This window comes from Capricornis sumatraensis, chromosome 2 (assembly GCF_032405125.1).
Source record: "Capricornis sumatraensis isolate serow.1 chromosome 2, serow.2, whole genome shotgun sequence".
Taxonomy (NCBI): domain Eukaryota; kingdom Metazoa; phylum Chordata; class Mammalia; order Artiodactyla; family Bovidae; genus Capricornis; species Capricornis sumatraensis.
This window is the reverse complement of record NC_091070.1, coordinates 10,848,327-10,865,372: the sequence shown is the minus strand read 5'-3', so window position 1 is coordinate 10,865,372 and position 17,046 is coordinate 10,848,327. Positions and strand designations below refer to the sequence as shown.

At 40.4% G+C, this 17,046-nt stretch overlaps 1 protein-coding gene across 1 annotated transcript in view; it reads right to left on the bottom strand.

Annotated features, from left to right (window-relative positions):
* Window positions 1-17,046, bottom strand: part of CEP128 (centrosomal protein 128) — a 441,766-nt gene that overhangs the window by 269,889 nt on the left and 154,831 nt on the right. Inside the window, exon 14 of the mRNA XM_068966164.1 lies at window positions 12,745-12,909. Within this exon, the coding sequence (XP_068822265.1) occupies window positions 12,745-12,909 (165 nt within the window). The remainder of the gene's footprint in view (window positions 1-12,744; window positions 12,910-17,046) is intronic.

Below are 17,046 nucleotides of genomic sequence, written 5' to 3'. Positions count from 1 at the left end.
TAAAGACTGCTAGAAGCATGGCGTGTTGAAACTACAGACCAGCACACATTACCTAAAAAGTTTTGAGAAAGAGTATTTCTGTAACTCAAGATAACTATTATGCCTAAGGTTTAAATCCAGGACACTAGCATTACAAGGCAAATTATGAAACTATCCTGAACTAAAATTGGATCTGTCTGGAAGCCATTTATCTGACTCTCTAAAGAAGGCTCCCATTACTTCTGCCAACAGCGTTGACTCAGCTGCAAGAAAGCTAGGATATGATACAAAATGCCAACCAGGGCAGAAACTGCGAGTGACTAAAAGAAAGGGTCTACTATGGATTCTGTAGGAAATCTGCAAAGAGTTTAATCTAGAAAATTACTAACCTGCAGTTCAAGCTGTCTTGCAAAACAGCCAACAAATAAATAACACATTAATTGCAATCACATGTAACTACTTTTTTCAAACATTTGTTAGATCTTACATGACTGTGGATTTCTTAAATTACGGCTATATATTAAACACCTGGATAGGTATTACAAAAATAAAAACAGAATAAGGCAACAATAGTTCAGATCAGTTTGAAAAAGTGCACGAACTCAACCTATGTGAGCCCAATAATACTCAGTGAGAGGGGATGAGGCAAAGTCATACACTAAGTTTTTTATTTGCTATTAAAGTCCAATAACATGCACCTAATATTAGAATGACAGAAGGTGACCCAAGTTCTTAGGAATACTGAGTGCTCTGTCCGTACATTCCTCTGGTACTTCATATAAGCTTCTGCTGTAACTCTGTGTGTCTTCTATGTCTGTCTCCTCATCAAACTGTGAGTTCCTCTGGGGCAAAGATGATTCCTCTTCATTTCAGTATCCCAGCACCACTCATACACTGACAATGGAAATGTAAATGGGTATAACCACTATGGAAAACAGTATGAAGGTTCCCAAAAAAATAGAACTACCCTATGATCCAGCTATCCCACTTCTGGTTATTTATCCAGAAAAAATATATGTTCCCCTAAAGTTGCCCGAAGCATTATTTACAACAGCCATGATATAGAAACAACTTACATGCCCATATGGCTTCCCAGGTGGCATTAGTGGGAAAGAACCACCTGCCAATGCAGGAGACGCAGAGATGCAGGTTCAGTCCCTGGGCTGGGACAATCCCCTGAAGAAGGGAACGGCAACCCACTCCAGGATTCTTGCCTGGAGCATCCCATGGACAGAAGGGCCTGGCGGGCTACAGCCCATGGGGTCACAAAGAGTGAGACGCAACTGAGCGACTAACACTTTTCACTTCCATGCTGCACTGTATACAGAAGTAGAATGTTGTACACATGAAATCTATATAATGTTATAATGTTACCTCAATGAAAAGTAAATTTTTTTAAAAAAAGAGAAAAGAATTTCTCACATAGCAATCGATAAATCTTTCTGAAACATGAATATCCTTTTATGTTCCAATCATTCCACTTGTGTTTCTTTTTTTTTTTTAACCACATTTTCTATGTGCCAAGCATAGTAGTTCCCAACTATACAATGGAAAAAAAAAAATTAAGAAAAAACTAGAATCTCTAAACTTAAATAACTTCTCGTATTTCAGTAACTTTGTTTTTGGAATACACTAATTGGTAAATATCACTGATGGCAAGCACCTTATCACTAGCAGGTTATTATAACAATTAAGGTAAGCTGATGTCACAAAAGTAAAGGGCCCATCAGTGGTAAGAAGTGAATCAGAATAAATCTTGAGGATAGATCCAGTAAGATCTTGTGATGAGTTAAGTACTCATCAGTATATTAAGTATGAGCTCTATCTGTGAGAGAGTAAGATAGTTCTTTATATGTATTTAGAAAGCAGAAGAACAATTACTTCCTCTAGAAGTAATACCTTCTAGAAAATTAAAATCAAAATGCTATTTTTTTAGTTGGATAGACCCTTCCTTCCTCTCTGTAAGAAAATGCTTTACAATCTTTCTTTCAAAGGAGGGAAGAAATTCTGACTAATAGTATGTAAAAGTAAGAGCTATAGTACTCTCCAACTCTTTGTGACCTCATGGACTATAGCCCACCAAGCTCCTCTGTCTACGACATTCTCCAGGCAAGAATACTGGAGTGGGTTGCCATTTATTTCCTCCTCCAGAGGATCTTCCAGACCCAGTGATTGAACCCATGTCTTTTAAGTCTCCTGCAATGGCAAGCAGGTTCTTTACCACTACTGCCACCTGGGATAACGGAAAAAAGTAATGGCATAATTAGAAAACTTGATAGATGTTTGACGCATGTTAAAACTTCAGTGTGAAAGACTTTCCAGTCTATAACCTGGTCTTAGGCAGGCTTGGAAAAGTTATCCATAAAACAGAAGTCAAAAAATGGAAATTCAAACTTAAATGCCAAACCCCATTTAAGGAAATTACTCTTCAGTTCGGTTCAGTTCAGTCGCTCAGTCACGTCCGACTCTGCTACCCCATGAATCGCAGCATGCCAGGCCTCCCTATCCATCACCAACTCCCAGAGTTTACTAGCAAACTCACATCCATCGAGTCAGTGATACCATCCAGTCATCTCATCCTCTGTTGTCCCCTTCTCCTCCTGCCCCCAATCCCTCCCAGCATCAGAGTCTTTTCCAATGAGTCAACTCTTCACGTGAAGTGGCCAAAGTATTGCAGTTTCAGCTTTACCATCATTTCTTCCAATGAACACCCAGGACTGATCTCCTTTAGAATGGACTGGTTGGATCTCCTTGCAGTCCAAGGGACTCTCAAGAGTCTTCTCCAATACCACAGTTCAAAAGCATCAATTCTTCAGTGCTCAGCCTTCTTTACAGTCCAACTCTCACATCCATACATGACCACAGGAAAAACCATAGCCTTGACTACATGGATCTTTGTTGGCAAAGTAATGTCTCTGCTTTTGAATATGCTATCTAGGTTGTTCATAACTTCCCTTCCAAGGAGTAAGCATCTTTTAATTTCATGGCTGCAGTCACCATTTGCAGTGATTTTGGAGCCCCAAAACATAAATTCTGTCACTGTTTCCCCATCTATTTGCCATGAAGTGATGGGACCAGATGCCATGATCTTAGTTTTCTGAATGTTGAGCTTTAAGCCAACTTTTTCACTCTCCTCTTTCACTTTCATCAAGGGGCTTTTTAGTTCCTCTTCACTTCTTGCCTCAGGGTTTTTAGTAATTTTTTTCTAGAAGAATACTGAACAATATAAAAGTCATTGGTAGCACAATCAAAAAGGTGTTAGGATACATTCCTAGTAATTAACATTCACAGTTGAAAACAAAAATGCCTCTAGAAGGTATTTTACACATTCATTAATCTTTAGGACAATTTTGTAATCATGACGTTATTTCTCTTAAGTCAATGCCTGGAAACATAAGTAACATTAGCTATTTAAAATCAGCCACTTTTGATGCATTTCTATTTCTGAAACAAAACATGGACAGGAAACAAACAACTAGAGTTTCAAATTATGCATCTGGAAGGAACACTGTTTAATTTTCAAAAGAAAAAACTGCACCATTCATCTCCAGGAAAATGTTTATAAACTTACAGTGTCTTTAGAAAACCAACAGAATTTGTTTCTCTCCTCTTTTTCTTTTCCTTGCAGGATGCTAAAGTATACATTTATTCCTATGAAAGGCTATGGGGGAAAAAAGTGGAAAAACAAATCGCCAAATAATATAACTCCTGTATACAATAAGCACCTTCTACATATTGGCTTATCATAAATTTAAAGAATACTGCTTGTTCAACATTAAATGAAAAAAATGGACTGAGTCAACAAGTGCTTTCAATGGTGGTAAAAGAAACGCCATGTAAACACAGCTGGACGTTCACCGTATGAATCTTTCAGGGTCTACAAGGCAAGCTAGGCCTGCTCAGCATCCGGCAGAGCACTGACACCCAGGCAGTAGAAACCTTCAGGTGGCCTAGTCCTCTTGGCTAATTGACACACCCCAAGCAACTACATACTATCATTCAGTCTATCTCCTACACTCTGGATATCACTCACAGTTTCACAAGGAAATGAAACCAAACTAGCAATACAGGATTTTAGAGAAAAGTGCTCCAAAGACTTCTTTCTTCTCAAGCTCCTGTAGTTATCAGCCACTCAGTAAGTTAAAGATCCATATAGCCAAAGCTATGCTTTTCTAGTAGTTATGTATGGATGTGAGAGTTGGACTATAAAGAAAGTTGAGCGCTGAAGAATTCATGCCTTTGAACTGTGGTGTTGGAGAGGACTCTTGAGAATCCCTTGGACTGCAAGGAGATCCAACCAGTCAATCCTAAAAGAAATCAGTCCTGAATATTCACTGGAAGGACTGATGCAGAAGTTGAGGCTCCAATATTTTGGCCACCTGATGCAAAGAACCTGATGCTGGGAAAGATAGAAGGCGGGAGGAGAAGGGGACAACAGAGGATGAGATGGTTGGATGGCATTACCGGCTCAACGGAAATGAGTTTGAGTGAACTCCAGGAGTTGGTGATGGACAGGGAAGTCTGGTGTGCTGCCGTCCATGGGGTCACAAAGAGTTGGACACAACTGAGCGACTGAACTGACAGCAAGTTAAAGATTAAATGCCTTGAAAAGTGGAAGTGAAGTGTTAGTCACTCAGTCGTGTCTGACTCTCTGTGACCCAACGGACCGTAGCCCGCCAGGCTCCTCTGTCTAGGAGATTTTCCAGGCAAGAATACTGGAAAAGGTTGCTATATCCTCTTCCAGGGGATCTTCCAGACCCAGGGATCGAACCCACGTCTCTTATACCTGCTGCATTGGCAGACAGGTTCTTCACAACTTGAGCCACCAGGGAAGCCGTTCAAAATGACTTGGAATGCTTCAAAGTCAAATCCAAATCAGGGGTCATAAAGACACAAACTTGGATGTCCCTCCTTAAATTCACTTAAAACCAACCGATTAGATTGTAAATGGTTGGTAGAGAGTTCACTGCCACTGGGAAAGACGTAGGAAGGGGCTTCTCCACACCTTCGTTTCAGTCTAGGGAAGTATAAAAGTGTTGGTCACCCAGTCGTGTCTGACCCTGTGACCCTATGGACTGCAGCCCGCCAGGCTGCTTGGTCCATGGAATTCTCCAGGCAAGAACACTGGAGTGGGTTGCCATTCCCTTCACCAAGGGATGAAGGTCTCCCACACTGTGGGCAGATTCTTTACCATCTGAGCCACCAGGGAAGCTGCTTCAGTCTGGGAAGTAGAGACCAAATGTCCTTCATGCATCTGTGGGTCTTGCCCCTCCCTCCACCACAGCTGGATGTAAGGTCACTCCATCGATGCATTCTAAACATATTTCCTAACATCTGGCTGAGTGATTCATACATGGTAACACTCTGGTGTTTCCATCAGTTCTCTGAAAAAGGGCGGACTACTCTGGAAAAATGACTATCAGGGATTCAGTTAAAAGCACTTTACAAATAACAAATGATAAATTTATAATTTTGCCTTCAATTTGACCATTTTATTATTATTTTCAATGTTTTTTTTTAATTGGGAGAAATCTGACAAGAAATTACTCATATTATCCTAGTTAGTATTTATTTAAAGTGTCTGGTTTAAAGTTTGCCCTCAAATTAATATGTAGAAGTTATAGATTTAGTCTATTCACATGATGTAAAAAAGATGAAGCACCAAAGAAAGAGTATAGATTGCCTAAAAATGGCCTAAAGTGTAATCATTAAAATAAATGCTACAAGTCAACAGCTCATTAACTTCTACTTCTTTCTCATACTTGTGGGGGGGGAAACAAACAAAAATCCAGATAATTCTGCCTAATACTATCAAGGAGTTCTTGGTAAAAAATGTAAAACTGTGATTTTAGCAGAGTGACTATTTTATAGAACAAATATCTGACAATCATATACATTTTCTCACCTCATGAAAAAGAACAATCCTAAACAGATGGTCAAATTAGAAACAAAACAAAATTAAACAATGCTGATTCATTTTTTCCAGTCACAGATATCTTTTATGTGGAAATATCAGGTTTTAATTAGACTTTTCTAAAAAAATTACTGATGACTTCTAATCCAAAATTTATACAGACTAAAAACAAATAAGAAAGGATATGGTAATCTGTTGACTATAATAACAACAAATTTAAATTCAGCACTAAAGAAATCAATGAAAAGACAGAAACGTGAGTCATTTTACTGGCAGTAAATAAAGGGGAAAACACAAGAAATCTGTGCTCATATCCTGTGCAATGTTGGGCAAGTCACAATACTATGCTCTCAACCTCAGTTTCCAGCTTATGTAAAAATGGCATCATCATTACACTTGCAAATCTGAATTATAATCAGCTTTTTAAAGATCCACATTTTATATAAGAAAATTATTTCTTAAGAGTTTTTAACCAATACAGCCATAGCTTTAAATTTGTTGCTACATGTCACTTCACAAACAATTTAAATAACGGATTTCATGAGAAGGAACAAAAGCACATTTCTGCGAACCCTGATCTATTCAATGCTTACTTTCCTGTGAACTGCAATTGCCTTAGATTGTCTCACAATTCATCTCCTACTTGTTTCACTGCAGCTACTCACATCTCCCAAAAGAACTAATAATAGAAAACGAAGTTAAAGTATAATAATGGAGAAAAGCAAGTATCATATGAGTTAGCTAAGCATCCCAGATAGCCTACGTAATCTATAAGCAATGGTTCCATAGAGACCCTTTAGATTGGAAATCTCTTCATTAGGATTATAAATCCTTCAATTGGGCCCTATTTATCAAGTTCACTGCACTGGTTGGATAGCAGGAATCTCTGGGATATAAGTCATGGGCTTTTTTTCACTGGGGACATATTTTTGTACTGTTTTCTTGTTTTTATTTCCCCCAGACTGGCCAACACATAGACACTCATTGAAGGAAAGGGAAAGGAGGAATGGGGAAGAGAGGGAGGGAAGGGGAGAGAGAGACAGGAGGAGAGAATGAACAAATATCTATAGCCACAGGTTACCACATTTTTTATCTACACATAAACACGTAAGCAGGGTTTCCCAGGTGGTACAAGTGGTAAAGAATCCGTCTGCCAATGCAGGAGCCCCAGGAGACACAGGTTTAATTTCTGGGTCAGGAAGATCCCCTGGAGGAGGAAATGGCAACCCACTCTAGTATTCTTGTCTGGGAAACCCAAGAAATCCAAGAATGAACAGAGGAGCTTGGAAGGCTACAGTTCATCAGGTCACAAAGAGTAGGACATGACTGAGCGACTGAGCACGCACACAAACATAGGAGCATGTATGCATACACATTCGTGTCTCTTCGTCCACAATTTGCTTATAAATTACCTACCATATGTCAAGCTCTGTACCTAATCTTGGGGATAGGAAAACAATCATGATTTGGTTCCTCTCTTCAAATAGCAAACATAATTACAAACCCACCCTCCTGTTTGTTCAACAGGAAATGCCAGCTCTTCTCAAGTTGGCTCCTCCTTTGTGGATTGTCATCTCAAGTGGTTCAACACAGTTCTGGCTCAAAACATCCAATCAACATAGTTCTGCAGTAAGTCTTATTCCCACTTCCCTGGCCCTTAATCCTTAACATATCATAAGTAGTTAATCAATGCTTGCTGATTGGTTTATTGCTTGGCTGAACCATTAACTGGCATCCACTTAGTAACTTAACGATAATAAAATAATGACAGCTGCTAATTGATAGCTGATCAGGTATCAGACACTCTGCCAAGCACTTTAAATACATTTTCACATTTAACTCCATTAGAATTTATTATTATACTAGTTTTAAGGATGATATAACTGAGACTTTGAGTTTTAAGCAACTTGCCTAATGCCACATGGCTAGAAAATGATTTAAACTGAAAGTTCTGTCCATAGCCATCAACACCTCACTACCTCTGAAAGAGAAGGCCCTATCTGGATATAACTTGATCCAGTGAAGTTCAGAATCACAGCTATTTATATTAAAAAAAATTAGGTGAACAAAAACAGCTAAGCCAATCAAAAGGATACAGCAATCATGTAAACAAAAGATATTAAGCATTTACAGCAAGCCCACAGGCTGTGTGTGTGAGTGTGTGTCTCTGTATTCTTAAGATTACTTACCATTTTAGACCTTAGATATCTTTTCTTTGCATCAGCACCCATTATCAGGACTTGACTATATACTCAATAGTTTTAACAATCAAAAGGGATATTTCTTTTAATGATCCCACTATGAACTTTCAACTTCAGACCTGCATCTTATCCCCAGCATCCAGCAATGCCTCCCACAGGCTAGATGCTCAATATATAGCAAAGGACTATAGGAATCCCCAATTATCTGAGGGACACATTCCAAGATCCCACCAGGGGATATCTGAAACTGCAGACAGTACCAAATCCTTTACATGTTTTTTTTCCATCAGTTCAGTCACTCAGTTGTGCCTGACTCTTTGCAACTCCATGGATTGCAGCATGCCAGGTTTTCCCTGCCCTTCACCATCTCCCGGAGCTTGCTCAAACTCATGTCCATTGAGTTGGTGATGCCATCCAACCATCTCATCCTCTGTTGTCCCGTTCTCCTCCTGCCTTCAGTCTTCCTCAAGATCAGGGACTATTCCAATGAGTCAGCTCTTCCCATCATGTGACCAAAGTATTGGAGCTTCAGCATCAGTCCCTTCAATGAATATTGAGGGTTGATTTCCTTTAAGATTGACTGGTTTGATCTCCTTGCAGATCAAGGGACTCTCAAGAGACTTCTCCGGCACCACAGTTCAAAAGCATCAATTCTTCAGCACTCAGCCTTCTTTATGGTCCAGCTCTCACATCCCATACACGACCACTAGAAAACCCAGAGCTGTGACTATACAGACCTTTGTCAGAAAAGTGATGATGCTCTACACATACATATCTATAATAAAGTTTAACTTATAATCCAGCACAGTAAGAGATTACCAATAGTAACTAATAATGAAATAGGGCAACTGTAATGACACACTGTAATAAAAGTTATATGAAGGTGGTCTCTTTCTTTATCAAAATATCTTACAGTACCATATTCACCACACTTCTGGTGAGGATATCAGACATTAAAATGCCTACATGATGAGATAGCGTTAAGCTACTATTGACCTTCTGATAATACCTCAGAAGGAGGATCTCACCTGCTTTGGGTGATTCTGGGCCATCAAGCCATGATGATGTGGCTGGTTGGATGTTAGCAGCAGATTGAGATAAGAGGGCATCCCAGGTGGAAAAAAGTGGAACACGCGATGGCACCCCACTCCAGTACTCTTGCCTGGAAAATCCCATGGACAGAGGAGCCTGGTAGGCTGCAGTCCATGGGGTCGCTAAGAGTCAGACATGACTGAGCGACTTCCCTTTCACTTTTCACTTTCATGCATTGGAGAAGGAAATGGCAACCCACTCCAGTGTTCTTGCCTGGAGAATCCTAGGGACGGGGGAGCCTGGTAGGCTGCCATCTAAGGGGTCGCACAGAGTCAAACACGACTGAAGCGACTTAGCAGCAGCAGCAGCAGAGGAAGATTTCACCATGTTACTCAGAATTATGTGCAATTCCCTGGTGGCTCAGAGGTTAAAGCGTCTGCCCGCAATGCAGGAGACCTGGGTTCGATCCCTGGGTCAGGAAGATCCCCTGGAGAAGGAAATGGCAACCCACTCCAGTATTCTTGTCTGGAGAATCCCATGGACGGAGGAGCTTAGTGGGCTACAGTCCACGGGGTCGAAAAGAGTTGGACACAACTGAGCGACTTCACTTAAAACTTAGAATTATTTCTAGAATTTTCCAATTAATCTTTCTGCACCGCAATTGGTCCAAAATTGGTCATTTCAGTAATCTGCTGCGGCAGGTAACTGAAATTGTGGACAGGGAAACCACTAAGGGAGGCGAGGGAGAATCTACTATACAACCACTAACTCTAGAAACTGTCGACTGAAACAAACATACAACATAAGAGTTAAGCTTTATCTGGGGCAAAATGAGGGCTGCAGCCTGGGACACAGCACCTCAGAGAGCTCTGGGCAACTGCTTCAAAGAAGTAGGGGGCAAAGTCAATATCTATGTGATTCTGGTGATGAATACGGAGTTCATGCAACCAAACATTTATCTTTGCAAAAAGCTTTCTGGTAGTCGCAAGGAACTGATGTCACCAGCAAAGGATTTAGGGCTTTTCTAGATGTGAGCAGGTACAAGGATTGGTTTCATAAAATCAGCTCCTGAAAATATCTAACTCTATGGAGACCTGTTCTGCCAGTTTTCCCAGAATACAGACTGCCTCATCCCTGATCTCTACCTTGAAGTCCCTTAGGGAGGTATTGAAAGTCAACAGCCAGAGCAGCACATGATTTAATCCTTACAGAGGTAGATGGCAAGCGCTCATAGCAGGTAACAATTCGTAGTTGACAAAAACTCTGTTCTAAGGTAAATGTTCTATGTATTTACTTATTTATTTAATTTTGGCTGTGCCATGGGGCATGCAGGATCTTAGTTCCTCAACCAGGGATCAAACGCAAGCCCCCTTGCAGGGGAAGAACGAAGTCTTAACCACTTGTCCACCAGGGAAGTCTTGAATGTTCCCTTTATATGAATGCATGATAATCCATATGCATCTGGAACATCACAAATATAATAGTGAAGAAACATTTATTCTAAGCAGAATAAGGTAACCTTTACACCTTCAATGTATCAAAAATGTCTCCACTAGTTCCTATATGCAAATAACTAAATATATAACACGTTAATACAACTTTCTGGCTACATTTTAATTATGAAAAACTTGGAAAATTAAGCATTATCTCCAAAGCAACTACACCCTGAAAACAGATACATTAAATATTTGTGAACATTAGACATAGTGAAAACAAAGTATGACATAAGAGCTAAATTACAACAACTGTCAAGGCTGTAGGCCTAAATTTAGCAACTTAAGCACATTTAATCATAAACACGAAGTTTACTTAAATTTCCTTTCCTTGATTTTAACAATTACTAGAAAGGTAAATATATATATATACAGAAATGACAGAGGAAAAGAAGAGCAAAGCATGAAAGTTTCTTCTAGAGGTTTATGCAGAGTTTTATGACACCCTACCCCTTGATAATTCCTTTATCACAGATGTTAGTTAGTAACATTTATCAAGAATAGGATTCATCTGGCCCAGTCTATCCTGCCCTATCCTATTATCCAAATGCTAAAAGTCTTTTCTCTATTTGACTTCTATCACAGTGGAAGGCAAATCTTTTCAAGAAGCTGGTAAAGACACAGGGATGGTTGGATGGCATCACCGACTCAATGGACGTAAGTTTAAGTAAACTCTGGGAGTTGGTGATGGACAGGGGGTCCATGGGGTCACAAAGAGTCGGACACAACTGAGCAACTGAACTGAACTGAAAGACACAGAACACAAATTTAAATATTCTATCTTCTATTCTTAGTCGACACTTTGCCACAAAAGTAGTGACTTAAGTCCCTAGTATTCTACCCTATGCCTGATACATAGTGTGCATGCGTGCTAAGTCGCTTCAGTTGTGTCTGACTCTTTGCGACCCTGCATGAGGAGGAAGGGGCAACAGAGGATGAGGTGGCTGGATGTGATCACCGACTCAATGAACATGAGTTTGAGCAACTCCAGGAGATCGTGAAGGACAGGGAAGCCTGGCATACTGTAGTACATGGGATCACAAGCAGTCAGACACAACTGAGTGACTGAACAACAACAACATGGACTGTAGCCCGTCAGGCTCCTCTGGCCACAGGATTCTCCAGGCAAGAATACTGGAGGCGGTTGCCATGCCCTCCTCCAGGGGATCTTCCCGACCCAGGGACTGAACCTGTGTCTCTTATGTTTCCTGCATTGCCAGGTGGGTTCTTTACCACTGCTGCTGCTGCTGCTAAGTCGTGTCAGTCGTGTCCGACTCTGTGCGACCCCATAGACGGCAGCCCACCAGGCTCCCCCGTCCCTGGGATTCTCCAGGCAAGAACACTGGAGTGGGTTGCCATTTCCTTCTCCAATGCATGAAAGTGAAAAGGGAAAGTGAAGTTGCTCGGTCGTGTCCGACTCTTAGTGACCCCATGGACTATACCCCACCAGGCTCCTCCATCCATGGGATTCTCCAGGCAAGAGTACTGGAGTAGGGTGCCATCGCCTTCTCTGACTAGTGCCACCTGAAATGCTCTGATATACAGCAGATACACCCCAAATTCCTACTGACAGGAAAGCAGTGAGTCTGCTGGTAATGTTCCAAGGTTACCAATCTTCTTAAACTTCAGTCTCTGTAACTTCAAAAATGAGCCTAATAGTATCAATTTCATAAAATGACTATAAGCATGAAGAGTGCCTAGTGCACAGTGACCACTTAACTTTTACATATTTTATTTTGAACCATGGTTTCCTCATGAGTTAAAGGGATCAATAAAATCTAACTCAAAGAGTTGTGTGAATTAAATGAGCACACATAAATCAATCAATAAATAAATCAATAAATGCTTGCCATAGAGTAGGTCTTCAATAAACCATAACTCCTTTCTTTGCTACCTTGCCTGTAAATACCTATTTTAAGATCCATTAGAAATTTAAAATAAAAAGTATTAGAAAGTTACTAGTTGTTGAAAGAATAAAAATCACAGCATCCTAATATACTTCTATGACTTTATCTAGCACTGATACAACTTTTCTATGAAAGCTGAAAATTAGCATTTATTAACTTCTATGTTCTAGAAGGAATGCAAATAAGCCTTTTCAATTAGAATCCATCCACATCTTTACCTTTTCTTCTAGTTCATCCTTCAAACACTGGTATTTTAGCTTCAATTTTTTGTTCTCATTTTCATTCTGGGTTAATTCCTCTGTCAGTCTGTCATACTGTGATTTCAGCTTCTCCAGCTGACAACGCTGGACCTTAGCCATATTCTTATCTTCTAAGCTTTCTGCCTGGGGGTAAAAAAAAGGAGAAAAGAGAAAGTCCACTGGCCACAGCCAAACTGTACACAAGAGAAATTCCACGTTATATCAGTGGGCAAATACTTGGAGATTTTGCCACTTCTAAGCATTCCCACATAGACAGACGTGCAAAGGAAACATTCTTTCCGTATGTTCAAGCTCTGCTTAGCACTAACTGGGCAACCAACTAAGTGCAAGGTACTGTACTAGGTGCTAAAGGTAACAGGCATGAACCATAAAAGACACAGATGCAACAATCAAGTCTGACAACGATGAGTAATAAGCTCTTAATAAAGGTGTAAGCAGGGGTCTGTGTAACCCAAAGAAGGGACACTACCTGCCAAGAAATGCCCCCACAAGGACACACTGTGGGATATCGCTGCCTGATCAATTTCGTTTTCTATAAGAGGAGCGTCACAATAGTCCTTTTCAAGCTACCTCCTCGTTTTCTGTGAAAGAATTGTGTGTTTCTGTGCAATGTAATTATAAATAGCACTCTTGTGGGGTTAAAAAGATTATGAATCGCAGCAGCGAAAAATCTATAAACAAGTAAGTAAGTAAAAAACGTTTACCAGGGATTATTTCAGTACCAATAATGCAATAAGGTGCCTGGTTTTCGTTTATTATTTGAAATATAACCAGAATCAGCTTTAAAAAAAATTAGTAATTTCCTAATATTATTAGGAATAATGTGTGGAGGGGATTCAACAAAGATTTGCCAGGTATGGGAACTTAAATACCTTTGAAAGGACAATGTGGATGCTGACTCTGTCAGGCATGGCATTAAGACCTTTTTGTATAGCTTTTCCTCATTTCATCCTCACCACAACCTGACCAGGGAGATATTATTACTGTCTCCTTTTTTGAAACTCAAGCAGAACAACACTAATAATTCTCCCAAGGGGCTGCAGCGACCATAACACAGCCAGGATTTGAACCCAGAGATTATCTCTACTGCCCACGTTTTCAGCTGCTCTGCCTTACTACCTTGAAAAGTACGTATATCATAAGGTTTTAAACACCAGCTGGGTGCACTTGCAATGCGGTTAGTACTAGTTACACCCACCAGCTAGAGACAGCCTGTAAGCGACTACGTAGAATCTGTTTAAAATACGTTTCAATGTGTAAAATATATTCACTTCTTTATATACGTTCACTGTATGGATTTAATTCAGTACACAGGAACATAATCATGGGAAGTAGTTTCCCGAAGGGAAGACGTTGTGTGAGTGTGAGACAAAATCTCCATCTTATTCACCCCACAAAATTCAGTGAAGACCTGATGCCACTTTGAGTTAACAAAACAACTGATCTTTTTTTTAAATTAGGAATCCTGTATTCACTATCCAAAAATAAATTTTCAAAATAGAGTCTCCCATCAGGAAAACTGTTCCATTATGATTTTAAGTTTCAGCAGAATGCCTGGCTGTTCTTTGTGTCTTATAAAGAGCATGGGTATAGACAGTCTTGCCCTAAGGCCATTGGTGAGATGGACCAGCTCACAGAGACTCTCAGGGAGCCGCTGTATTCAGCTCCCAACTCTGTATCCAGTGGTGCTGTTTGATGGCTTGAAACCAGTCAGAAGGGGGCTCTTAAATCACTCAACTTGGCAAATGCTACAGATCAGGGCTCCCTCCTTTGCCCCCAGAGAACTTGTTTTAGAACATTTACCAGAACACTAATGCCTAGGTTTGACAAAGAACTTACTTCTTTTGGTGGTCTCATTATTATGTTTACATTTCATTTTAGGGTTTACACAGTGATGTCACTCACAAAAACCCTGTGAGAGAGAAAGACGTGACTGTTCCCATTCTACTGATGAAGTACAAAGAGGTTAAGTAACCTGACAAAGATCATATGGCCAGCAAATGGCAAAAATACACAACTCTACTCTTGGCCTCCCAACCCCAATAAGACTCTACAAAATTACCTTTGTTGAAATCATCTTGAGGCGATAACAGCCTTCAAATAACCTTCAAAGAGCCTTCAGATATTAATAGCAGCAAGAGTATTTCATTAAAATATTTTACATTTAAATTCAAAAAATAGGCATGTGAAGGGTAGGTCTTGATGGGGAAAAATATATAATTTTTGCAGAGAAAAAAATGGGTAATGTATCAGCACTTACTAGACTCAAAAAAAGTGATAAATTAAGGTGAAGCCAAAAGAGAAACACAACATTTACAGAGCTATTTATCTATAGCCCTCTTGTACATAACTTGACATATTAAACCTTTGATGATGACCACTGCTATCAACTATTTTTAATATGTGAGACAGCAAAAGAGACACAGATGTATAGAACAGTCTTGTGGACTCTGTGGGAGAGGAAGAGGGTGGGATGATTTGGGAGAATGGCATTGAAACATGTATAATATCATATATGAAACGAGTCGCCAGTCCAGGTTCAACGCATGATACTGGATGCTTGGGGCTGGGGCCCTGAGATGACCCAGAGGGATGGTATGGGGAAGGTGGAGGGAGGGGGGTTCAGGATGGGGAACACGTGTATACCTGTGGCAGATACATGTTGATATATGTCAAAACCAATATAATATTGTAAAGTAATTAACCTCCAATTAAAATAAATAAATTTATATTTAAAAAATAATATAAATGAGTCAAAAGTACAGGATTATATTAATAAAACAGCATGAGGTGGGGTTGTCCCTCATGGGTGATTTCGGTTTAAGAGAACAGTACTGAGCTCTCACAATCCCTGGTCTCCTTTTAAGCACATATGCTGCTGCTTTTGTACCACATTAAAGAGTGACTACCAAATCCCTCATCTCAGTCTTCCAAATAAAAAACAAACAAACTGAAAAAAAAAATCTAAGCAACTAATACCTGTTGCCTGTCCTTCTGCAGAGATATGAATATACCCCAAACACACCAAAATATTAGGCAGCCTAAATGTACTGTATTGGTGGTAGCCACAGACTGCTATGGAAACAGAGGAGCAAGAGATTTCTCTCAACCTCAGTTGAGATATATCCATCTTCAGTGAATCCGTAAGAGAGCTAAAAAATTAACTGGGCCTTAAAAGGTTAGGCAGCCCTTTTCCTCCTGCAGACTGGGGGGAAGGACAATCAGGACGAAGAGCAGGCAGCGAGAAGTCGGTGTGGGAAATGGTTTTCCGTTTGTAAGAGGCCAGCTGGGGAACAGAAAAAGGCTCCAACTGTGAACAGCTCAGGTGGGACCATGTCAGGGAGGACTGGACTAGATCTGAGACTTTGTTTCTGAGATAATAATGGGTTTTGAAGGTTTCTGAGCAGGAAGTGATACACTTGGATCAGCATTCTGAAAGAGGCAAACAGGTGGTATCTGAAGGCTGAAAGGGAGGAGTTGGGGGTAGAAAGAGGGACTAAGGGGGAAGTAGGGAGGCTCCTCAGAGCTGTGTCTCACGTCTCCACAGTCCAAATCAGCAGGCTGAAGTCCACTTGCTACTATGATGCATGCTATCTTGTTCATATGCCAAGGCGTCCAGGGGCAAATGCAGTTTCTGTCAACCAGGCTGTACCTCCTGACTTCACCTCCCTCTCAAGAAAGCATATTTTCAATACAATGTGAGAATGATGTTTTTACACAGATGATCTTAAATCTGCAAGGACTGATTAAATTATTACCAACTCCTGCTGGAATGCACGTTTATCACACAACTACATAGTGATGATGAGAATACGAAATATGTCGGTAATACCAAGAAGAAAGAGAGGGTGCAGTTTCAACATTCCCAGGAAAACCAAAAGTTCCCTGAAAGAACCATTTCTCGATTCATGACCTCATGCAAAAACGCCGCCTTCCACTGAGATTCACACTATTTCGACTCTGCCTTCCTGGTTAGCAGCAGCCAACTGACCAGTCATCCTCTTCACTGACGTTTTTGGTGTGACCCATTAACACCTTTGCAACAGCATCATGAACACCCAAATATCTACCCAACAAACTAACATCGAAGTTATTTGACCCATTCTCTTCCAACCACCTTTACCCACATTCCACAATGGCAACTCACTGCATTACCACTCGGCTGGACCTCAACTCTGAAAATCTAAGCTCCAGTCGAGGAACTCCTACCAAACAAGCAGCCTGCGGTCACCGATTCCTTTCCCTCCACTCTCATTCCTT